The following is a 24,999-nucleotide window of genomic DNA, read 5'->3' as shown; positions in this document are numbered from 1 at the left end:
CCCAACATCCTCTTCAGTAAACAGGGAAGCAAAGAAATCATTTAATCTTTCCCCGATGGCCTGTGCCATGAGCAGACCCGGGGAGGGCTGGAGAACGGTGCAGGATGTAAGTGTGGTTGCAGCCGCCTGTGACTGATGGCATAACAAGTTCTTTCTGTTTGTATGTTTTTGTTTGTTTAATTATTATTATTTTTTAAGGATGATGGACGTCCCCATATCCTTTGCACTCCTTGGTTCCCCACATCGTGCCTGGGTGGTGCTGGGGAGATTTTGCAGTTTCTTGCAAAAATGAACTGGGTGGGAAGGGGTGAGGTGTTTAGGACTGATCATCCTGCTCTCTTCAGTACCTGCCTGGGATTCTGGGCAAACGGAAAGAGGATGGGCAAGAGAAAGAGACCCAGATAAAAGCCATATTTGGAAGGGGGGGTTCTAATAAATGACTTTGACCCCGCACTGGCGCCCTTTCTGCCCCTCCAGAGGGCGGACCACGCGCTATTCTTTCGAAAACAAACAAAAACACTAATCAGGATAAAAAAAAAATAGAGTGAACTTTGTGTGTTCCTCCTCTTCCCGACAACTTGCGATCGCTGTTTGTTTTCCGGTTGTGTTGTGGCGCAAAATGCCCTATTTGGGCGAATGGTCAGCAGCAGGCACGGGCAAGCTGCAGCGTGAATCGGAGCCCGCGCCCTCCCCCCCGGAGGAGGAGTGGAGGGGGTGGGGGAGAGAGGCTGGCTTTTGGCGGATCCTTTGAAAGGCGGCTCTCCTCGCCAGAGCTCCCCGTGCCCCGGCAGCAGGATGTGCAGGGCTCTGCTCGTGCTCTCCCTCCTCGCCGGGCTCAGCCTGGCCGCCAGCCCCGGTGAAGGGCAGCGGCGCTACCGGCACAGCGCGGTGCTGGACGGCGGCGGCAAGTACCGGCTGCGCTGGGGCGCCGGCGGGGGCGGCATCGCCTTCCGGCTGGAGGTGCAGACGCGGGGCTACGTGGGCTTCGGGCTCTCCCGCAGCGGGGCCATGGCGTCCTCGGACATTGTGATCGGAGGAGTGGACAGGGGCCGGCCCTACCTGCACGTAAGTGGTCCAGCAGCGGTTTCCGCGTGGGGGATGGGGGGAGGACCGTGCGACCTTCCCACTCCAGTCGCCGGGACGCAAAGGGATCGGCGTGGCCCCGGCGCCTCGCCCCATAGCCTTCGAAGATCAAGAAGGCGAAATCGGATTTCCTCCTGCACCTGTATCTTTCGGTCGCTTACATGGAGGAGGTTAGTTTGCTGCAGACCAGAAGGTCTCTGCCTCGACTCTGCCTAAGTTTCCACGATCTCCTTCGGGGAATGCAGACATTCGAGGTTTTGCGCTCCCAGATGTAGCTTTTTAAATGACCTGTTTAAAAAACCAACAAACTTAAAAAAAAAAAAAAAAGTGTTGTAATTTCAAAGCTGTTGAAGCCCTGCTGAGAAAATCTCTTGGCAGTATCTGCATCTCTTTTCTATCCCTTCCTGTCTAGAGTCGTTCTCCATTCTGAAAGGTAGTGAGAGAAAGTAAGGAGCAGCTTCCTTCCAAATAGGGTAATCAGATTTATGGATCAGAGAGAATAGGGCAAGGGGTGTATATGCATGTGCTTTCTCATGTCTGGAGGGCAGTAAATGTGACAGCACTTTTCAAAAAAGGTTGAAGCTAATCAAAGTAACTACTGACCAGTGAGCCAGAGGTTGGTGCTGGGTAAAATGGTGGAAGCTATTGCTAAGATCATAATTATTGATCATATGGATAGAGGAAGAGCTAGCATGGATTTATCAAAAAGAGGTCACTAAGCTATTAGAATTAAGCATGTGAATAAAGGTGAGACAATCAATATAGGGTATCTGTATTTTCAAAAGGCATTTGATAAAGTCCCTCATGAGAATCTTGGAAAATGAAAAAGACCTGGAATGGCAGGCAATGTCTTATTGTGGAATGATAACCGGTTAAAAGATAGAAAACAGAGAGTAGTACTAAACGGTCAGCTTTACCGATAGAGAAAGGAAAATAGTGCAGAACATCAGGCATCTGTCCTGGATCTATGCTGTTTTAACTTCCACATCAAGGATATGGAAAATGGAGTAAGGAGTTCTTACGGGATTATTTTGCTTGATGAACGCAGAGCCACACACAGACAGAATGTACCTAGGCTTATAGAAAAACTGATTCTGGGCCTGATAACTTAATTTACGTGTGTAGGCACACAGAATGTTCCTGACATCAAATCCCCCACATAATTACTGCTTGCATAATTACTTACTGTTTGCACATCCCCAAATAATAGTTTTAGAGTTTAATAGAGCTCTCTGCTAATGTTTACAGCTGAAGGGAGGTGTCTCTCACATGGGCAGATGCTGTTGATTAGGACTGCCCCAACTAGATAAGAAAACAGGCCGATACAGTAAGCTGAGCACACTGTTTAACACGTTTGGACACGTCCAAAACCCCTTACAGCATAAGCACGTCCAAAACGCGCATCCAACCCCTCCCCCTCCGGAAACTAATAGCACTTACCATACTGCTTTTCCGTACGTCCTCCGACTTAATATCACGGCGATATTAAGTTGGATGACCCAAAAAGTAAAAAAAAAAAAAAAAAAGGGCCTGTGGTTAGGTTTGGAAAAGGGATGCTCAATTAACCAGCGACCCTTTTCCGAACCCGTGGCTGTGCACAGATTAGGAAAACGGAAGCTTGTAAAATTGAGCATCCGTTTTCCTAACCCGTTGACAGCCACCTACCCTGGGCGCCCGCTGCCATGGAGGTGCTAGGGGCGCGCAGTTGTCCCTAGCGCCTACTTTTAGCGTGACCCCCCCTCATTTAAATATTGTATCGCGCGCTCAGGAGAGGTGGCTGGGCGCGCATTAGGAAAGTGGGTGCTCAACACCGAGCGCTCGTTTTCCATGTGACTTTACTGTATTGCCCTGACAGGGAGGCAGACTAGTTTGCTCATTTCTACCTTCTGCATCTGCTAGTGTTAGATTTCTTCTGCTAGGATTTCTCAAACTGCATAAAAGCAGGCAAAACTGAAAATGATTAGAACATCAGCACAGACCCCAGACAGATCTCTTGAGCCCTTGTGGTTAGGAATGTATGCTTTGTTATCTTTATGTATATTTAAGTATTCTCTGTTATAATTATTATTTGCAATCAACTATTTAGAGGTTTTTTTTTGTAGCATTCAGTGTTATATGTAAATTATTTCTATAAACTAATAATAAATCCATTATTACTTTTCACCTGGCACTGAGGTGTTTTAGTATTATTAAGGTAAGCCTTGTCAGATACTGATGCAAAAAGTGAGTGATTGGTTTGCATCCAGAACAAAATTGGCAACGAGGATGGGAGTCCAGCTTTCAGTTCATAGGAATTCAGGTATCACTGAGTGGTTGATTGCTTTTCTATGCATTTTTATTCCTTAGATATCGTGTTTTTATTTTGCCATTGTGTAGTAAATGGCACAAGGAGAAGGGAACAGAAGAGCAGGTTCCCTGAGGCCCAGGGTAGACTAGAGGTACATGGGATATAGTGGCAGAGACTAGGGAGAAAGAGAATTGGGAGATAGAGGTTTTAGATTCTCCCCGTGCCGTTGCATCTTGTCTAAAGAAAATTAGATTGGGGAAGAAAGGAAGAGTCTCAGTATTACTCCCTGTCCTTTGTAAAGTATGGGAGTGCAGAGAGAGTAATAAAGCTGAGTATGAAACCCTTAAGCAATGAGCATAAGATATCTACTCTTGAGCAGCAGCTGCAAACATTTCAGGCACGGTTAGCAGAAAATGAGGAGGAATGGGTCAGACAATAAGAACATAAGAAAATGCCATACTGGGTCAGACCAAAGGTCCATCAAGCCCAGCATCCTGTTTCCAACAGTGGCCAATCCAGGCCATAAGAACCTGGCAAGTGCCCAAAAACTAAGTCTATTCCATGTAACCATTGCTAATGGCAGTGGCTATTCTCTAAGGGGCGGATTTTAAAACGAGCGCGAATAGCCTACTTTTGTTTGCGCTCCAGGCGCAAACAAAAGTACGCTGGATTTTAGTAGATACGCGCGGAGCCGCGCGTATCCGCTAAAATCCTGGATCGGCGCGCGCAAGGCTATCGATTTCGTATAGCCGGCGCGCGCCGAGCCGCGCAGCCTACCCCAGTTCCCTCCAAGGCCGCTCCGAAATCGGAGCGGCCTTGGAGGGAACTTTCCTTTGCCCTCCCCTCCCCTCACCTTCCCTTCCCTTCCCCTACCTAACCCACCCGCCCGGCCCTGTCTAAACCCCCCCCTTACCTTTGTCGGGGGATTTACGCCTCCCAGAGGGAGGCGTAAATCCCCGCGCGTCAGCGGGCCTCCTGCGCGCCGGGACGCGACCTGGGGGCGGGTCCGGAGGGCGCGGCCACGCCCCCGGGCCGCCCCGGGCCGTAGCCATGCCCCCGGAACGCTCCCGACACGCCCCGAAAACGCCGCGCGGTTCGGGCCCGCCCCCCGACACGCCCCCTCCGAAAACCCCGGGACTTACGTGAGTCCCGGGGCTCTGCGCACGCCGGGAGGCCTATGTAAAATAGGCTTCCCGGCGCGCAGGGCCCTGCTTGCGTAAATCCGCCCGGTTTTGGGCGGATTTACGCGAGCAGGGCTCTGAAAATCCGCCCCTAAGTGAACTTAATAGCAGGTAATGGACTTCTCCTCCAAGAACTTATCCAGTCCTTTTTTAAACACCGCTATACTAACTGCACGAACCACATTCTCTGGCAACAAATTCCAGAGTTTAATTGTGCGTTGAGTAAAAAAGAACTTTCTCCGATTAGTTTTAAATGTGCCCCATGCTAACTTCATGGAGTGCCCCCTAGTCTTTCTATTATCCGAAAGAGTAAATAACCGATTCACATCTACCCGTTCTAGACCTCTCATGATTTTAAACACCTCTATCATATCCCCCCTCAGTCGTCTCTTCTCCAAGCTGAAAAGTCCTAACCTCTTTAGTCTTTCCTCATAGGGGAGCTGTTCCATTCCTCTTATCATTTTGGTAGCCCTTCTCTGTACCTTCTCCATCGCAATTATATCTTTTTTGAGATGCGGCGACCAGAATTGTACACAGTATTCAAGGTGCGGTCTCACCATGTAGCGATATAAAGGCATTATGACATTTTCCGTTTTATTCACCATTGCCGCTGTGTCGGGGGATCGCATGCCGGCAAGCTGCCGGTGCGTGCAACTTGTGCCTGTTCGGAGGCAGGCGCAAAAGGTAAGACGAGTCAAGGGGGGGTTAGAGCAGGGCTAGGGGGGAAAGGTTAGGGGAAGGGGTGGGAAGGTTAGGTTAGGGGGGAGGGAGCGGAGGAAGGCAGCACGGCTCAGCACGCGCAAGGTGCACAATTGTGCACCCCCTTGCACACGCCGACCCTGGATTTTATAACATGTGCACGCCTGCACAGGTTATAAAATTAGGTGTACATGTAGGCTGCGCGTGCTTCTTTTAAAATCTACCCCAATCAGGACATGTCACATAGTAATGCATTCAGGAGAAATGAAACAGGAAATTAGACAAAATTTCCTATTTTGTTTTATTTATTTATTTATTTATTTATTTATAGCTTTTATATACTGATCTTCTTGCATTGGATACAAATCAAACCGGTTTACAGTGAACAATAAAACTTGCCTGTGGGCATTACATAGAACAAGAAACATCTAAGCAAACTTTGAGTAACATGGTATGAAAATAAAAATAACAACTTAAACAATTTGAAATTACATAGCAATACAGTTACAATAAGCGATCGATCCAATTACTTGGGCTTGGTTGCAATAAGGGTGAGAGGAAGATAGATGAGGTGCAAAGGGCTTGAAAAGAAAGAAAGACATGGGAAACAAGACCAAAGGGTATCTGTGGCCCTCATCGAGGGAACGTGTGTTTAGAGTGAATAAGAGCGAGTTTGAAAGCGAATAGTAGCAAATCATACTTGCGAGGAGATTGGTAGGGATATGTTGAGACTATGGTGAGAATATATTGGTTAACATGCGGGTTCTGGAAACGCTAGTTTGAATAACCCTGTTTTGAGTTTTTTCTTGAAGGAAAATGGGCAGGGGTCCTATCGGAGGTCTGGTGGGAGAGTATTCCATTGAGTAGGACCTGCTGTGGATAGGGCCCTATTTCTTAGGGATGTTTCATTATCAAAGCGAAATGATTGAAAATCTGATGAAATTTCATTGGTTTTCATGTTTTATTTTGAAAACAAAATTGATCTGGTAAATCTAGGCCCAGGTCCAAAGCGAGAGTCTTGCTTATGGAGTAGGCCCAGACCCAAAGCAAGGGCCTTGGCCTAGGCCAGGGTGTGACGACAAGGCCTTGCCTAGGCATAGACTGCAGCCTGATAAACCGAGGCCTGCTCTGGGGTTCCAATGTCATGGTCCAGGCTCAGGCCCGACACTGGGTCCTCAGCCCAGACTCACACCCGATGTGGTGACTTGACCTGGAGGCCGGGTCCTGAGGCTGGGGCCTCAGCCTGGGGCCCTGGCCCTGGCCCTGGCCCATACTCAACGCATGATCTGACCCAGTGCCGGGTCCAAACACCGAGGCCATGACCCATCTAGAAGCTAGGTCCAGACCGGCCTGATGCCAGGAACCAACATGGAGGCTGGATCCCGACACTTGGGCCTTGGCTGGGGCCCAAGCCCTTTGTTTAGACCCAATCTGGAGGCCAGGTCTTGACAGCTAGGCCTTGGCTTAGGCTGGGGCCTGTGCCATGGCCCTGGCCTGATGCCACAACCTGGTCTGGAGACTGGATCCCGATGCTGGGGTTTTGGCCTTGACCCAAGCCCTACACCTTGACCCGACCCAGAGGCTGGGTACCGACGCTGGGGCCTCAGGATAGGATGGGACCCGAACCCTGGCCTGATGCCGCGACCAGACTGGAGATGAGTTCTGATGCCAGGGCCTCAGCCTGAACCCTGGCCTGACACTGTGACCCGACCCTGTGATCTGACCCAGAGGCTGGGTCCTGATGCCTGGGCCAAGGCCCACGGTCAGGCCCAGGCCTGGGAGCTTCGTCTTCTTTCTTCAGTGCTTGAAAGCAAAATGATGCTGTCCAGGTTGTGGCATCTGATCTGGACCCAGGCCCCAGCCTAGGCTAAGGCCCAGACATTGTGTCCCAGTGTTGGGCCTGGGACTCGGTCTCCAAACCGTTTCGCAGTGTCAGGCCTAGGCTGAGGCCCAAGCATTGGGACTCAGCCTCCGGGTTGGGTCCTGGCTTCGGGCCTGGGTCCGGGCCGAGGCCCTGGCATCAGGACTCACTCTGGACCAGTTTGAAGCTTTGGGCCTGGGCCTGGGTCTGGGTCCAGGCTAAGGCATCTGGTCCTGGCCTTAAAGCCTGGGCCTTGTGTAGGCTGCTGTCATGGCCGCTTACTGCAGCCTAAGCCTATGCAAGGCTGAGGCTTCAGCCTAGGCCTAGGTGTCGGAACGCTCAGGCTCAAGTGTCAGCCTCGTGTAACCTAGGCTGTGATAGGTCTGTGCAATTTCGTCCTATCTGTATGCAAATCCCAGGCTTCGGCCTGGCCAAGGCCTTGATGTCGGATCCCCCAAATCGGGTAAGTAGGGGCCAGGGAAGATCCTGACTCTGACATTTTTTTGGGTAGAAGACCCCATTTCTTTTTTTTTTTTTGTTTAAATATGTATTTTGTTTTTTAATGAAATAAACCAAATAAACATTTGATGAAACAAAATTTGTGGAAAATCAATCCCCCCGAAAATGAAATGAAAAACGAAATGAAAATTTTTCTTCTTTCCACCCCTAATGCAAAGCATGGGCCCCCAGAAAACAGGAGTGAAGAAATCAAATTTGCAGTTGACAAAAATAGTTAAAACACAAGCAGACTGTGAGGAACTGCAGAAGGACCTTGTCAGACTGGGGAACTAAGCATCTACATGGACAAGGGCAAAGTGATGTACATAGGGAGAAGTAATCCTAAATATGGGTACACAATGCTGGGTTTTGCATTAGGAGTCATTACCCAGGAAAAAGATCTTGGAGCCACTGCAGACAGTACGTTGAAATCCTCAGCTCAGTGGGTGGCGTTGGTTGAAAAAGCAGATAGAAAGGCATGGAGAGTAAAACTGAATGTCATAATGCAACCACACCTCGAGTATTGTGTGCATTTCTGGTTGTCCCATCTCAAGAATGCGATAGCAGAACTAGAAAAGGTACAAAGAGAAGCAACAAAAATGATAGAGGATTATAGGACTCCCCTATGATAAGAGGTGACAGAGGTTAGGGCTTTTCAGCCTGGAGAAGAGACGACTGAGAGGGCATATGATACATAAAATCATAAGTGGTGTGGAACAATTTAATAGGGAATGGTTATTTAACCTTTCAAATAGGACTAGGGGGGACGCTCCATGAAATTAACAGGTAGCAGATTTAAAACAAATGGAGAGAGCATTTTTTTTTTTTCACGTTAACTCACAATTAAGCTGTAGAATTAGTTGGCAGAGGATGTGGTCCAAGCGTCTAGCAAAGCGAGATTTGAAAGGGGTTTGGATTAGTTCCTGGAGGAAAAGTCCATAGCTCAATATGAGAAAGCCACTGCTTAGCCCTGGGAGTGAGCAAAAAGAAACTGGACCCTACTCTTTGGGACTGGCCACTGTCGGATCCTTCGTCTGACTCAGGCTGGCACAGTCTCATGTTCTAAAACAGGTGGGGGAAAAGCCCTTGAGTCAGTTTGTTTGCACAGTTTGGAAGGAGCACATCTTTTGCCTAAGGCTTTGATTTCCTGCAACTCCTGAAAGGAGAGAAAATTAGCAGGAACAAAAAACCCTTCGTGGGACTTAAATTTCACCCTTTTCAGCAAAAGCTCCACAGTGTTGCTTACATGATTTTTTTTTTTTTTTCTTGTGGGTTTTTTTTTTTCCTTCAGAACTTTCAGGAAATTGAAGTCCTGGGCAAGCAAATTGAGTTGTAAGCTTTTTGCACTTTTTTGTCCTACTTTTGCCAGAGCTTAACTTTGGCCCTCTACTGTGCATGATCAAGGAGTCCACTCTTAATCCATATAGAATTCTGGTTGCAGTACCGACCTCTGTGATACTACAGTGAATTTACCTGGTTCACTCGAAGTAACATAGCAGAAAAAGTCTAGTCTCTGCAGTTATTCCTGTCCAAACTCTCAGGGATATATCTCTACTGCCAACCATATAGCATGACTGCCTGTAGGATATCGCTCCTTATCCAAAACAATGTTTGGCATCTTTCTCCACTGTGCTGCACGCTTTTGGGTTGCTGAGCATTTGGCATCCACATTTTAGTTTACATCCGTTATCCCTTTCCTCCCAATTCCAAACACAAGATCCCACAATAATCCAAACACTCACTAACATTGGCACAGCTGTCACCTAAACATTCAGCTTTTTAAATCCCTATAGCCGTCTCGGAAGGATTCCCACCAGCATGAACTTGCTGCATTGATCTAGTCAATAGATGCATGTTTTTGTTTTTAACAAAATAGAGCAGTTTCGACAAAATTGTCTATTTTGTTTCATTTCATTTGTAAAATGAAAATGTGATCATTACGTTTTTTTCCAAGTTTCATTTTAGTGTGCATTATTTGCTGTTAGTTCACCCTATTTGAGTCAAGGCAAACTTGGAAAGAAACAAAAAAATCCTAACAAAACCTAAAAAAAGCCACAAAACAGCATGAAACAAAAGCAAAACAAAAAATAAATTCTCGAAGCATATTCTTTATTTTTATTTTATTTATAGAATTTTATATACCGTTGTTTAGAGTTTCCATCACAACGGTTTATATTGTCATAAAAATAAACATAGAACTATACTATAAAAGTCAAGACAGTTTACAGTGTCATAAAAAACATAAAATAGAATAATAAGCACCAATAAAACTTAAAATAGCAATTCTAAAATATAAGATAAACATCAAATCTTAAAAGACATTCTTACTAGTCAACTTGATGAACTAGACATTTTTACTAGTCAACATTATGGACTTGGGTACATGAGCATCTGTGTTTCCGCTAGGATTTCTAGTTATACTATATTTGCAGTCTGCCAGCCAGATTCAGCTGCTAACTGATTCTATCATAGCATTACAGCCTGCCAGGCAGATCTGGCTATGTGAGCACTAGTTTTTCTGTTAGGACCTCTAGATTTTATGTACTTGCAATAAAAACTTGCCAAACAGACCCAATTGCTAATTATTTCTTCTGCAATCTCTTCACTTATTTGCAGCTAAGCATTGTCTGTGTTTATCCCATGTCTTCTTGAAGTCTATTACCATTTTAGTCACCTTCACCCACTCTGGGAGGGCATTCCATGTATCCACCAGCACCCTTTCATGAAAAACTATTTCCTGATGTTGCTTCTGAGCCTTCTCCCTTGGAGCCTCATATCTTGACCCCTTTTCTAGATCTTCCTTTCCACCCAAAAAGGTGTGGTGTTTGTTTGCTCTCTTGTAGATAGTTTGGATAATATTTTCATGTTGAATGCCATATTTGTTCAAAGGTTAGACCATACAAATTAGATTATTGTCAAGTCTGGCAAAAGGTTATTAGGCATCCTAGGTGAACCTTACAGCTTTGCATCCCTAACTCTGCCTTCCCCCAGGGCACAAAAATTATGCATTTATAATAACAGATTTGATATTTAAAAAGAGATTAAAAATCCCATCTTCTGAGGAATTGCTGTGGTACTAACCAGAAAACCCTACCAAAAAAACATCATCATCAGTTTTTATTTAAGAATGCCCTTTCATTACAAAGTAGTGTATTCGATGGGGGGTGAAGGGCTGCTGTGCACGGAGCAGGAGAGAGACCTAGGGGTGATAGTGTCTAACGATCTGAAATCGGCGAAACAATGTGACAAGGCGATAGCTAAAGCTAGAAGAATGCTGGGCTGCATATAGAGAGGAATATCGAGTAAGAAAAGGGAAGTGATTATCCCTTTGTACAGGTCCTTGGTGAGGCCTCACCTTGAGTACTGTGCTCAGTTCTGGAGACCGTATCTCCGAAGGGACAGAGAAAGGATGGAGGCGGTGCAGAGAAGGGCAACCAAAAAGGTGGATGGTCTTCATCGAATGTCTTATGAGGAGAGATTGAAGAATCTAAATATGTACACCTTGGAGGAAAGGAGGAGCAGGGGCGATATGATACAGACTTTCAGATACTTGAAAGGTTTTAATGATCCAAAGTTAACAACAAACCTTTTCCATTGGAAAAAAATCAGCAGAACCAGGGGTCATGATTTAAAACTCCAGGGAGGAAGATTCAGAATCAATGTCAGGAAGTATTTCTTCATGGAGAGGGTGGTGGATGCCTGGAATGCCCTTCCGGAGGGAGTGGTGAAGACCAGAACTGTGAAGGACTTCAAAGAGGCGTGGGATAAACACTGTGGATCCATAAAGTCTAGAGGATGTGAATGAAGAGTGGGTGGCTCGCGGGAATGATGGCTACTACCTGGAGATAATACCCTTATTCAATAAACATAAACACTGTTAATGCGACTCCAACATTGCTGTAAGCTTCAACGGCAAGAGGTAATGTGGAAGAAAGGATTTCCATTCACAAAAAACGCGGGGAGTAGCTTGCTTATTATGGCGGTTACTACCCCAAACCTAATAAGCCTGATACTTCACTTTCAATGCATATCCAGCATAGCTCTCTGCTTCAATGGCAGGGGGAATGAAGAAAAGTGGATCTATATACAGACAACAACAAACAAGGACTGAATTACATAGTTTGGGTAAACAAATAAGCATGGGTGTAGCTTGCTTATTGCGATGGTTACTACCCCTAACTAATTAAGCTAGATATTCACTTAGATGCAGTTCCAACACTGCTCTCTACATTAATGACGGGGGTGGAAGGGAAATAGAACCAAAAGGTTACTAAGGGCTAAGAGTAACAGATAAGTATGAGAAATAAAAAAAAAAAAAACGAGTGCGAAAGCTTGCTGGGCAGACTGGATGGGCCGTTTGGTCTTCTTCTGCCGTCATTTCTATGTTTCTATGTAAGGCAAGTTTACAGTAGGTAAATTCAGCAATATTACAGCAAAAATAAACATTTTATAATAAACAAAGCAATAAATACAAATAATTACCCTTCACTTTTTTGAAAAAGTTAATAAATATGTAGATAAAGGTGGATTTTCAGAAGGCATTTGACAAAGTTCCTCATGAGAGGCTTCTAGGAAAAGGAAAAAGTCATGGGATAGGTGGCAATGTCCTTTGTGGATTACAAACTGGCTAAAGACAGGAAACAGAGAGTAGGATTAAATGGACAATTTTTTAAGTGGAAGGGTGTGGGCAGTGGAGTGCCCAGTGATCTGTATTGGGACCTGTACTTTTCAATATATTTATAAATGATCTGGAAAGAAATACGACGAGTTAGTTAATCAAATTTGCAGATGATACAAAATTATTCAGAGTAGTTAAATCACAAGCAGATTGTGATAAATTGCAGGAAGACCTTGTGAGACTGTAAAATTGGGCATCCAAATGGCAGATGAAATTTAATGTGGATAAGTGCAAGGTGATGCATATAGGGAAAAATAACCCATGCTACAGTTATACAATGTTAGATCTAGGCGTCCTAGTGGATAACACATTGAAATCTTCGGTTCGGTGTGCTGCGGCAGTCAAAAAAGCAAACAGAATGTTGGGAATTATTAGAAAGGGAATGGTGAATAAAACGTAAAATGTCTTAATGTCTCTGTATCACTCCATGGTGAGACCGCACCTTGAATACTGAGTACAATTCTGGTCGCCGCATCTAAAAAAAAGATATAGTTGTGATGGAGAAGTTACAGAGAAGGGCGACCAAAATGATAAAGGGGATGGAACAGCTCCCCTATGAGGAAAGACTAAAGAGGTTAGGACTTTTCAGCTTGGAGAAGAGATGGCTGAGGGGGGATATGATAGAGATGTTTAAAATCATGAGAGGTCTAGAACGTGTAAATGTGAATCGGTTATTTACTCTTTTGGATAATGGAGGACTAGGAGGCACTCAATGAAGTTAGCATGTGGCAAATTTAAAACTAATCAGAGAAAATTCTTTTTCACTCAATGCACAATTAAGCTCTGGAATTTGTTGCCAGAGGATGTGGTTAGTGCAGTTAGTGTAGCTGGGTTCAAAAAACATTTGGATAAGTTCTTGGAGGATACATTGATTAACTGCTATTAATAAAGTTGACTTAGGGAATGGCCTCTGCTATTACTGGCATCAGTAGCATGGGATCTTCTTGGTGTCTGAGTACTTGCCTGGTTTGGCCTCTGTTGGAAACAGGATGCTGGGCTTGATGGACCATTGGTCTGACCCAGCATGGCAATATTTTATGTTCTTACCCTCTGCCCTAATCTATAATATTGTGCAAAACATTTAATTAACAGTGCATACAATAACTTTAAGTAAAGGCCCACTGAAACAACCAAGTTTTGAAAATTTTCCTAAAAATGGATCAAATCTCTCTTGGGAGGCAATTTCATAATGGGCTAAAATTAGAGAAAGCCCTCTTCCTTGTACCTATCAGTTTGATATTGGCTGGGCCAACCACTTGGAGCCCATACAGTATTGTGAAAGGTGGTGGGTGTGTCAGCCCTTCGTGCTGCAGTGTAGTTGTTGCCACTTTGAAGGCAAATCCAAGAGGCCTATGCCAGTAGATGGCGAACGCACCCTGTAGTGTGACAGCCACTTCCCCTGCAGGTCGAGCCCTTGGATTCTAGTGGCTGGCAGGACTTAAGTGGGTCCCTTGGATGGTAGAGATAACTAAAGTCCAAAGGCACACATGCTCTCGCTCTTCTTTCCCTACAGAACAAGCAGCAGTCATCTTCTTTATCCCATGTGATGGATGGGACTCCTCTTTCTTCGGGCCGCATGGTCCATGCAGTGATGTGCCTGCTCCTTTCTTCCAGCACAGGCCAACATTTCTCTACCTTCTGTTGCTTCTTTCAGGCCATGGTGATTGGGACACTTTGTTCCTGCTGTCCACGTGGGCCCACATGACTAAATTTCTTCTTTCTGGCCCATGCATGTGGGAAGAATGAGGAGCAGCATTCACCATGGTTTTACCACTGGCGTGCCACTCCCAAAACTGTGGCATTCTAGTCCATCTGGTGCTTCCACTGGCCCTTATTATTGACTTGGATTAAGAATGCAAAACATCATGAGCCCAATTTTCAAAGTGGTACTTAGCTAATTAAGACCTACTTATCTGACTAAGTGGAACCATTGAATATCTGAATAGGGTCAGTGGATGCCACTTAGCCAGATATGTCAGGGGCAGGGAATGGGCATAACGGGAAGGAGTTGAGTTAGCCGATAAGTTATCCAGCTAGCTCCAATATTCAGAGTTAACGTATCTGGCTAAATATGGTCGGGTCACAGGGCTATCCTAAAGTTAACTAGATAAACTTAGCCAGCTAAATTTAAGATAGTTGGGCATATTCAGTGATGGTGCTGCGACACTGAATATCTCAGCTAAGTTAGTTGGATAAATGTATCCTAATATATATAACAGGCCCTGTACTTTATTGGTTTCTCTTGTTTAGCTATCACTAATGTCTCTGAGCATTTCAATGATTTTTTATGACTATGGGGGTATCTGATTACTTTCTGATGAAAAGTCTCCAAAAGTAAACATTTTCATAGTACTTAAATGAAATATGTTGTGGTTGAGAGGAAAGAAACTCTGTCAAATCTTGGAAATAATTCTTCCATGTAATCTAAGATAAAGGTAGGCATTTTTAATGAAAAATTTCAAATGTGGTAAGTCTACATATGTCTACTTGCTTTGTCTAATTTAATAAAAATATGTCTTTATATTAATAATATTTATTTACAGTCAGAAATTGTTGTAAGCTATTATCCATACCTATAAAGTCTTAATCATATTCAGACTGACAAAGCAGTTCTGTATTTATACGCTGTAAGCAGTTTTTTCAACTTGCATTGTTCCTTTTGCAATTGATGTAATTGACGTATAAAATTCACATCCATTATGCTTATAGAAGACAGTCAGCATGGCCTCAGATCGGCCATGCTACCCTCAATATAAATCCTGGTGATGGAAGAAAACATTTTTCTGGCATTTCATACTGAGCTTGAGAAGTTAAAGAACCCCTCAGTCTTCTGGGTTGACCATCTCTATGTCAAAGAGGGATGGGCTGAACCAGTTCTGATTTTATTCCCCCTGACCCTGTGAACTTGTTTCAGTTTCTTAGGAAGTCTGTAGCTGCAAGGGGAGTAAAAGCAGAATGGATGCAGACTTGAGGTAGGATGATCTATTCTTTTAATGAACCAGAGGGCTAATGGCGTGCTGCAGTGGTTAGCTTTTTGTAATGCCAAAAGAGACATGGTTTTGCATCTTAAGCTTCTGTTCTTCATCTTGTTTTGATAGTTCTTCTAAAGTATAGTAGCATATCCATTTACTGTAACAAATCGGAGTCACATAATGCTTGGCAGGAACGACTGGGGTGGTATGTGGCTTGCCACAAAACACTGGCACACCAGCCCTGTATAAGGTGGATTGTATAGAAACTCTCCCAAATAACTGCACTGTAAAAGAACTAGCAGGAATTTCTGAATATGTTCTCATGAGTAAATGGCACATTTTCTTTCTGGTTTCATATGTTCTCAATTATTGGCTCATAGATTAATGAGTTCATCTATTGTCCCTTCAAGAGGCAAAAAAAAAAGTGACAGAATTCAAGAATGCCTGGGATTAAGCTCGGAGGATCTTTAATTGTGAAGGGAAAATCAGAGGTCAAGAAGGGTCTATAGCCTAGCAATTGGAAGTAAATTGGACAGACCTCGGTCTTTATCTGCTGTGACAGTCTCTGCTTCTTTGTTTAGCTTCACTGATAGTTTGCAAATATTAGATGTCATTAAAGCAGAGTGGCAGAATCCTCAGGTATCCGCTGAAGTATTTCTTGCCTGAGAACCATATTGAGGTTTTCAGGAGTATTCGTTTAGGGGCGGATTTTAAAACGAGCGCGAATAGCCTACTTTTGTTTGCGCTCCAGGCGCAAACAAAAGTACGCTGGATTTTAGTAGATACGTGCGGAGCCGCGCGTATCCGCTAAAATCCTGGATCGGCGCGCGCAAGGCTATTGATTTCGTATAGCCGGTGCGCGCCGAGCCGCGCAGCCTACCCCCGTTCCCTCCAAGGCCGCTCCGAAATCGGAGCGGCCTCGGAGGGAACTTTCCTTTGCCCTCCCCTCACCTTCCCCTCCCTTCCCCTACCTAGCTCACCCGCCCGGCCCTGTCTAAACCCCCCCCTTACCTTTGTCGGGGGATTTACGCCTCCCAGAGGGAGGCGTAAATCCCCGCGCGTCAGCGGGCCTCCTGCGCGCCGGGACGCGACCTGGGGGCGGGTCCGGAGGGCGCGGCCACGCCCCTGGGCCGTAGCCACGCCCCCGGGCCCGCCCCCGGAACGCTCCCGACACGCCCCGAAAACGCAGCACGGTTCGGGCCCGCCCCCGACACGCCCCCCCGACACGCCCCCCAACACGCCCCCCTCCGAAAACCCCGGGACTTACGCGAGTCCCGGGGCTCTGCGCGCGCCGGTAGGCCTATGTAAAATAGGCTTCCCGGCGCGCAGGGCCCTGCTCGCGTAAATCCGCCCGGTTTTGGGCGGATTTACGCGAGCAGGGCTCTGAAAATCCGCCCCTTAGTATGTGATTCATTTCAGGTGACGGAGAAGGCATGTAAGATGGATGGTGAAATTAAAAGTATATTGTAAGGAAAACTGTTAAAAGGCCTCCAGAAATCCTCTTCAATTTCATTTCGCTTTGTTAGAGGAATTCTGATGGAAATGCTGGTTTTTGATTACTTTTATTCTTTTCTGTGGAAAGTGAGGTTCCTGAGGAACAGGAGATAGTAACACGTATAATATAAGACCATTGTGCCTTACCAGATTTCTTATTAAACGTAGCACTATTTCAAAAGGAGATAGGAGTAACACCAGGAAATATATCTTCATGAAAAGGGTAGTGGGTTTATAAAACAGGCTTCCAGTGGAGGTGGTGGAGGCAAAAGCAGTAAACAGAATTCAAGGAAGCGTGCAGAAAGATCCTTTAACTGTGAGGAAGTGAAGGTAAAGCTGGAGGTGAGGGTCCTGTTGTAACGGATGAGCCCTTATGACACTTATCTGCCATCGTATTGCACCTTAAATCTTTTTATTCACGCATTGTATATGACTATCCTGAAAGATTTTCAGATTGTTTGCAAGGCCATACAGTACTTTGGAAAAACTGGACATATTAATGCCTCCCAGTTTAAGAAGTGCGGAAAAGGCCAGAGCCGCACGTAAATGCACAGAATAGAAATTACTAGAGATCCCTATCATCATGATGACAAAAACTTTTTTTTTAATGCAAATTGTGGGCATTACTTTGATCAATAACAACCAATAATGTAACCAGTCAGGACTTGCTGCATTAGGTTTATAGCCTAAACATAGCACAGCTCTTAAAATGCAGGAATTAGAAAGACTTCATTAAAATAAGGTAGCTAATGATTTCACAAATATCATAAAAGGTTAGGAATTCTCAGAATAGTTGCAAATCCTTTTCCCAGTACAGCATAATTATTATTATTATTTTTTTGGTATTGTGACTAGATGTTGATATCTATTTTAGGACTCAATCCAGCAGTAAATCTTGGAATAGACAAGTTATGCATGAATGGCAAGTTGATGGGCTTTAAATTTATTGCTGCATAGGTCCCAAGTTGGGTTTGTCATTGTCAAAATGGAAGAAACCCTTCTCATCCAAACTTTGCAATAATTGAGAGCCTTCACATCTCTTTGAAGAAGTGGGTTCTGTAGTAAAAAATGATACCATTTGCTTTTCTAGCCATCGTGACTATTTAATGGTTGAGAGCACAAACGGATTTCTATATTAGTAATTGTATTCACCGCTACGTTGATAAAGTCCAATGACCTTTTTTCACATTAGAATGTTTATGGTGTGACACGTGCCCTAATTCAGGTCCTTGCTTCTAGAATTTGCTCTTTAAGAAATTATTGCAGAAGTTTAGCATGTGAATTTTTATATTTCTTTACTGGAGTGTTTGAGAGAAACCTTCTAGTAGGAGTGTGCCCAAGTTTAATATAAGTTGGTGCCTACTGGGCTTTGGAACATTTTATTGGGCGGAAAGCTGGAGTGAGGCCAGTGTCGGGGAGTGTCTCTGTCCCTCTCTGCTGTCCATCAGGCAAAGTACTGAATTTCGTCTCCTTGAGGAAGAATAACTACAGTGTTGTCACTATGGTAGAGGAGGTGCAGTAGAAGGAGGTGACACTGTTTTGGAATGGGAAGATACAGAGGAACTGGTTTTTGTTGCTGTTGCTGTAGTTGCTGCGATCCCCCTGTGCATCAAAAATGCTTTAGACATTCTCTTTGATTGCTGGAACACCAGACCAGAAAAAAAACCAAAACGTTTCTGTTGTTGATACCTTTTTGAGGGAGACTATCCTTAATCTCAAGGTATAGGTTCATGAGTGGAGTTTGCCATTCAGTCGGGTTGAAGGGCTTAGTATTCACACTGGAGTACAGCCATATGGACAGCAGAGGGGAATGAAGTGTTTTAGGTGGGGTTTCTCATGTCCAGCATGAGAATTGCAGCCCCTTGCCTCTGGGCCATGTCCACTACGCCATCTGCTTGGCCGCTTAAGAGACGAGCAGCACAGAGGCTGGTGCTCGGCTCATAAATGGGCATCAGAACCTCTGTCATTTTTTGTGCCCATCAAAGGATTAACGGCTCGATACTGTAAGGCCGCGGTAGAAACAGTGCGGCAGTGTCTGGCGCACCCTTCCTCCCCGCACGCACAGTTCTCTTGACCTAGCGCCTGATACTCTCTTCTAATTGCATGCAAATGCATGCCGCGGCTGTAAAGCGTTAGGGAAGGGTTATGCCCGCGCAACCCATTTTACTGTGTAGGCGCTTAATACAGCGCCTATACAGTAACCTGGGTGCGCTGGTACCTGTCATTTCAAATGTCATTTCAAATGACATTTGAAATGACAGGCACCAGGAAGTGTAAAAAACAAAATTTTTAAATACCTGTCGGAGGGCCGCGTGGGTCCAGGCGGCCGGCGGGCGGCGGGATCCGGGGGGCGGGTGGTCACGTGTTAAATCTAGGCCGCGGGCGGGTGGGCGCCTGTTCCAGGCGGCGGGGGGGGGGTGCAGGTGGACGTGCGTTAGTTTCAGATGACTGGCGGCGGGAGCCGGGGGGGGGGGGGGCGGGTGGTCGCGTGTTAAATCTAGGCCGGGTCGCAGCCCCCACCGGCAGTGAATGAATGCACGCCTGTGCGACCCGGCCTAGATTTAACACGCGACCACCCGTCCCCCGGCTCCCGCCGCCGGTCGTCTGAAACTAACACTGCTCTTCTAATAGAAGAACAATCCTGTAAAAACATATAATTGGACATAAATGGAATGCCATTTTGGTTGGGGGGGGGGGGGGCAAACCAACCAAGCTCTGACATTGCCCCAGCCTCCACCCCACATCCCCCATTTTCTTCCTTTCTCCTTATCCCCACACTCTTTCTCCCCTTTCTTCTGCCCCACTACTATCTCTCTTCCCCACCCCAGCCTGCCACTCTCCTCTCATGCTGACCCTCTCTCTCTTCCTTTCTATCCAGTCTCCCCCAGCCTAGGTTCTGAGTCTCACCAGCAGCAGTTATAAAAACCCCATTCACTCAAGTCAGCCTCCCCCTTTAACCTAGCAATCTCCCTTGCCCATCCTCCCCCCCCCCCCCCCCCCCCGTACACAGATCAGCAGGAGGAGAGAGAGGCTGCATCCTCCTCTTCCTCTGTTGCAGTAGTCAGACCAGGCTTTGAGTTGTGTGGCTGTAGAATCTTCTGTGAAATTCAAAGCAATAGTCAGGCCGGGACTCCAGAGGGGAGCGAACGTCATCCTTGATGCACCTGTGATCCTACGCCTGCAGCCTACCAAAGTGGGTGGGGGTGTGGTGGTGGTGGGGGGGGGGAATTGAAATGCACTGCTGGATAGCTACTGCCTACTTGACCCGGCCTTGGATCTCCTGCAGCAAACCGTGGGAAGGGCCAGGCTCTGCTGCCCTGCTCAAAGTTGGCCAGGCCATGGCACCTGCGGTCTACCCTGTTTGGATGCCTATGATTGGACATACGGGGATACTTTTCCTTTGAACCAAGTGTACTTATAGGGTGGGAAGTTTTCCAAAAGGCCCAGTTTACATGAGTAAAGCAGTTTTTACCTGCGTAGCTTTTGAAAATTGACCTGACTATGGTCAATTATGTCTTTTTACAGGATTGTTCCTGGAGGGTAGAGGGTGGGGACATCAATAATTTTGGGAGTATCAAAATCTTTGGTAATGGGGGTGGGCTAGCAGCCTGAACTTTAAATTGGGGCGGGGTGGAGGGCTAGTGCAAGAATGAAGTTTCACCTAGGCAGCCTAATATCCTTGCATTGGCCCTGAGCTACTGATATTTGTATCAACAACCATGGACTGCACTGTGTTGCTTCCGTTTATTGGCAGCTTCAAGAAGTCGGCCCAACCTGCAGTTCGGAACTTATGGGGCTCTGGTTTGCCAAATTAAAATTCGTAAACACCCCCCCCCCCCGAAACCCTAGTTATGGTGCCCTATTACAGTTCACCTGGGGGAATTCTGCATCTTTGAATGAGAACCATTTCTGACTTACATTTTAAAGTAATTACTGCTGACAGTAATTATATTTAATTTTTTTTCCTATACTGAGTCAGACCAAAGATCCGCCAAGCCCAGTATCCTGTTTCCAGCAGTGGCCAATCCAGGTCACAAGTACCTGGCAGGATCCCAAAAGGTCAATAGATTCCAGGCTGCTTATCCCAGGGATAAGCAATGGATTTCCCCAAGTCCACCTTAATTATGGTTTATGGACTTTTCCTCCAGGAACTTGTCCAAACCTTTTTCAAATGTAGCTATACTACCACCACATCATCTGGCAACAAATTCCAGAGCTTAATTATGCATTGAGTAAAATAGTATTTTTTTTTTTTTTTTGTGTATCACTTAGTTACTTCAGTGAATGACCCCTAATCTTTGTACTTTTTGAAAAAAATAAATAACTGATTTACTTTTACCGATTGCACGCTATTCACAATTGCACACAATACTCAAGGTACGGTTGCACCACAGAGCGATACAGAGGCATTATGATATTCTCGTTTATATTTTCCATTCCTTTCCTTATAATTCCTAGCATTCTATTCGATTTCTTGGCTGCTGCCACACACTGAGCAGAGGATTTCACCATATCAAAGATGACGCCTGGATCCTTTTCCTGAGTGGTGACTCCTAATGTGGAACCTTGGATTGTGTAGCTATAATTTGGGTAGCTTTTCCCTATGTGCATCACTTTGCACATGTCCACATTACATTTTATTTACCATGTGCATGCCCAGTCTTTCAGTCTTGCAATTTCTCACAATCCTCTTGACATTTAACAACTTTGAGTAATTTTGTGTCATCTGCAAATTCGATCACTTCACTTGTTCCCATTTCCAGGTCATTTGTTAAAAACTAGTGGTTCAAGAATAGATCCCTAGGGCACTCCTCTATTCACCTTTATCCATTGAGAAACTAGATCATTTAGCCCTACTCTGTTTTTCTGTCTTTTAACCAGTTCCCAATCCCATAACTTTTAAATTTCTTCATAAGTCTCTCATGAGGGACATTGTTTTATTTTGACTAAGAAAACGGGTCATTCATCAAACCGCAATGTCTCGGTATCACGTGTGATAAGGCCCTACCGTACGCGATACCGGCCGCATCACGGTGGTACAATGCAAATTAGGGGAGCGGCGTTTGGGCAGTTATGTCCCAGCAGCACTACAGGCAATAACGTTTTCTACATTATCGCTGGCAGCACTGTGGGAAACAACCACACCTGGCTGCAACTGCAGCAAGCGAAAATGCACCACTGCGATGCGGCCGGCTGCACAATTTCACCCCGCCCCTTTTTTTCATGCAGCTCATCATTAATATAGCAGAATGATGAATCTAGGGCTAAGTATGCAAACTTTTGCAGAATTTTAAAATATTGTGCACAGAGTTGTACATTTCTGTGCAGACTTTCCTCAGGAGTATTAATATAACACAATAATGGAAAAAAGCATATCAGATTCCATTAAAGCTTATTTGGTTTGACATGCTTTTGAGGCTGTAACCTTGCATAACTTGGCCTACCTGCCTACTCCGTCTGTTGCTGAGGGTTGAAGGACAAGAGGGGGTCGAGGCTCCTATGGCCCATTGGTGCCAAAATGTAAAATGGGGTGGTTGACCTTATGCCATCTTTTGCCTCTTCACATGGAGGAATTCTTCCAGGGGGAGAGGAAACTTACCCTTGGGGCCAGTTCTTGTGGGGCTGGCGGGAGAGAACTCCCATGGAACTGCATGTTACCACTGCCTGTAATATTCATTACCTCCTGCATAACCCCAGTAATAAATTGGGTGTTTAAGATAGGGTTTTGCGGAAGATAATGCCTGCAGAAAAATCATTTTGATACTATGCATTATCAGACGATTTTTCTACAGTTTAGCACACTGGCTCCTTTGTCTGCTGGTTTATCCTCTTCCTCCAAATGTAAGGTATTCAGTAGTAAGTTCTTCTACTCAACTTTTATTCAAGGTAGAGACCTAAATGCTGGATCACTTTCCCTTTTATTTATTCTGAAATGTAACATGTCTGTTCTGATAGGACCTAAAGGGAATTATATGCATAGCTGCATGTTGGTCTCACATGAGGCATTTTGTTCAATGGAATAAAAAAAGCAAGATTATTCACTGTAGCCTTTCCCTGGGAATAAGTCCTGGTACACAAGCAGCATGGTTCTGGAAGTTGTAGCTTGTCCAATGGTATTTCCCTTCATTCACTTGCTTTTGGTGTTATTTTTCATCTTTCTAATTATTATTATAACTAGCTGCTACTCACTGTGGTCCCTACCTGCCCAGGCCAATTCTTGGATGCTTCCTCATTTCACCCTCTTACTGTTCCTACTGCAGCTCTCTTCTTCCTGGTACAGCTGCCTGGCCATGACCCAATAGCTACTATTCAGATCCTGCATGACTTCTTTCTTCTTGTTGGTTCTGTTGCCTGCCTGTGAGCATGCAGCTGCTCTTCCAGTCCTATGACTTTGCAATCCATGCATGCTATTGTTGGAGTAGGTGTTGTTTCACATAGAGCACCCCCTAAACGCCAGCATCAAAAGAGCAATGACAGACTGATACCATGGTTTCACCACTAAGCATTTGTTGCTCCATTCGTTTCAGCAGTGTGCACGCATGCCATCAGTTTTGTGCACCTACCTTCCATTCACGAGATACACACACACCACCAAAACAAATGAAACAAATGCACATCCCTAATATTTAGGCACCTTCATTTTCAGTTTTCATTTTATTTTCTCCAAGAATTTATCAGTGTTTATTACAACAAACAAATACAGTAGAGAATCAGTGGAAAAAATGACTCATTTTTTCCATTGACGTTCTCTCATTTTTTGTTTGTTATAATAAAGATAGATAAATTCCTGGGCAAAATAAAATAAAATCTGATAACGAAGATCCATACACATGTGTTGATCAGCGACACCCTCTCAAAAAAAAAATAAACCTAGACAGCGGAGTTCCCCCAAGGCTCTGCTCTATCGGCGACACTCTTCAACATTTATCTGCTTCCGATATGCCACTTCCTCTCAAACCTTAAACTGACCCACTTCATATATGCAGATGATATACAAATATTAATCCCAATACACAACTCTCTGGAAGAAACCTACAAAAAAACAGCCACTTACCTCAACAAAATAAAGCAACTATTAACCAACATGAAACTCATCCTAAACTTCGATAAGACTGAAACAACCCTCCTAAACTACCACCACTCAACCTAATGAACTAAAAAGTGGCAATCTCACCGGTCAATCATGCCCACAACCTTGGAATCATAATTGACAAGGAACTTTCCTTCAAGAACCACTTCACAACAAAAATCAAAGACGGATATCACAAACTCCTAACCCTACGTCATTTAAAACCTTTCCTCTCCCCCAACAACTTCAGAACAGTCCTTCAACTACTCATCTTCTCCATCCTGGACTACTGTAACTCCCTGCAATTTACCTCTTAACACCATCCGACCACTCCAAATCCTCCAAAACGCAGCTGCAAGAATACTCACTGGATCTAAAAAACATGATCATATTACTCCTACACTTATATCACTACACTGGCTCCCAATAAAATTTAGAATAGAATACAAAATACTATCCATACTATATAAAATAATATATGAAAAACAAACAAACTAGCTAAGTACATCCATAAAATTGCACTCTCCAAACAGAAACCTCAGATCAGCTAATAAATGACTATTAAAGATTCCACCTGCTCGTTCCAAACAACTCACCTCAACTCAAAAGAGAGAAATTTCATTAGGAAGCCCTAAACTCTGGAACACCCTCCCAATTGAACTCAGAACACAACAAAACTTAAAAACTTTCAAAAAAGTTCTAAAAACCTGGATGTTTACCAAAGCCTACTAACTCACCCAATGACTCTAAAACACCACTTCCCTCCTAATGACACTATGCAAATGTGGAGCCAATGCAAGAAAGTAACATAACACATAACCGAAACCTGTATTGCTTGACCTACGAACTATGTTTATAAAACCGACAATATCTATTTTAACAATCACATGAACCTTTTGGAAACTCTGTTAAACATCGAAACTTTGTAAATCGTTGTGATGGCAAAACCGAACGACGGTACATAAAACTCGATAAATAAATAAATATTGTATCTGTATAGCTGTATAGATATAATATATATAGAGAGAGTATTTTCTGTTTGCATAGTATTCAGTTTTTGCAGTACTATAGAACATAAATGTAGTTCAGTCTATGTTGGGCTGCAATAAGTGATAAACGTAAATTCACACAGTCACAATACGGCAAGGAGTGATTGCTAAGTCTACATGCCAGCTAC

The 24,999-nt window shown here is 44.7% G+C and overlaps 1 protein-coding gene across 1 annotated transcript in view; it reads left to right on the top strand.

Annotated features, from left to right (window-relative positions):
- Window positions 1-654: 654 nt before the first annotated feature.
- MOXD1 (monooxygenase DBH like 1) overlaps window positions 655-24,999 on the top strand; it is a 211,900-nt gene continuing 187,555 nt past the window's right edge. Inside the window, 1 exon segment of the mRNA XM_029594406.1 lies at window positions 655-1,065. Within this exon segment, the coding sequence (XP_029450266.1) occupies window positions 796-1,065 (270 nt within the window). The 5' untranslated portion in view covers window positions 655-795.

The sequence above is a fragment of the Rhinatrema bivittatum genome, chromosome 3, assembly GCF_901001135.1.
Source record: "Rhinatrema bivittatum chromosome 3, aRhiBiv1.1, whole genome shotgun sequence".
Lineage (NCBI taxonomy): Eukaryota > Metazoa > Chordata > Amphibia > Gymnophiona > Rhinatrematidae > Rhinatrema > Rhinatrema bivittatum.
The sequence above is the reverse complement of the archived record's forward strand: the minus strand, read 5'-3'. Positions and strand labels throughout refer to the sequence as shown.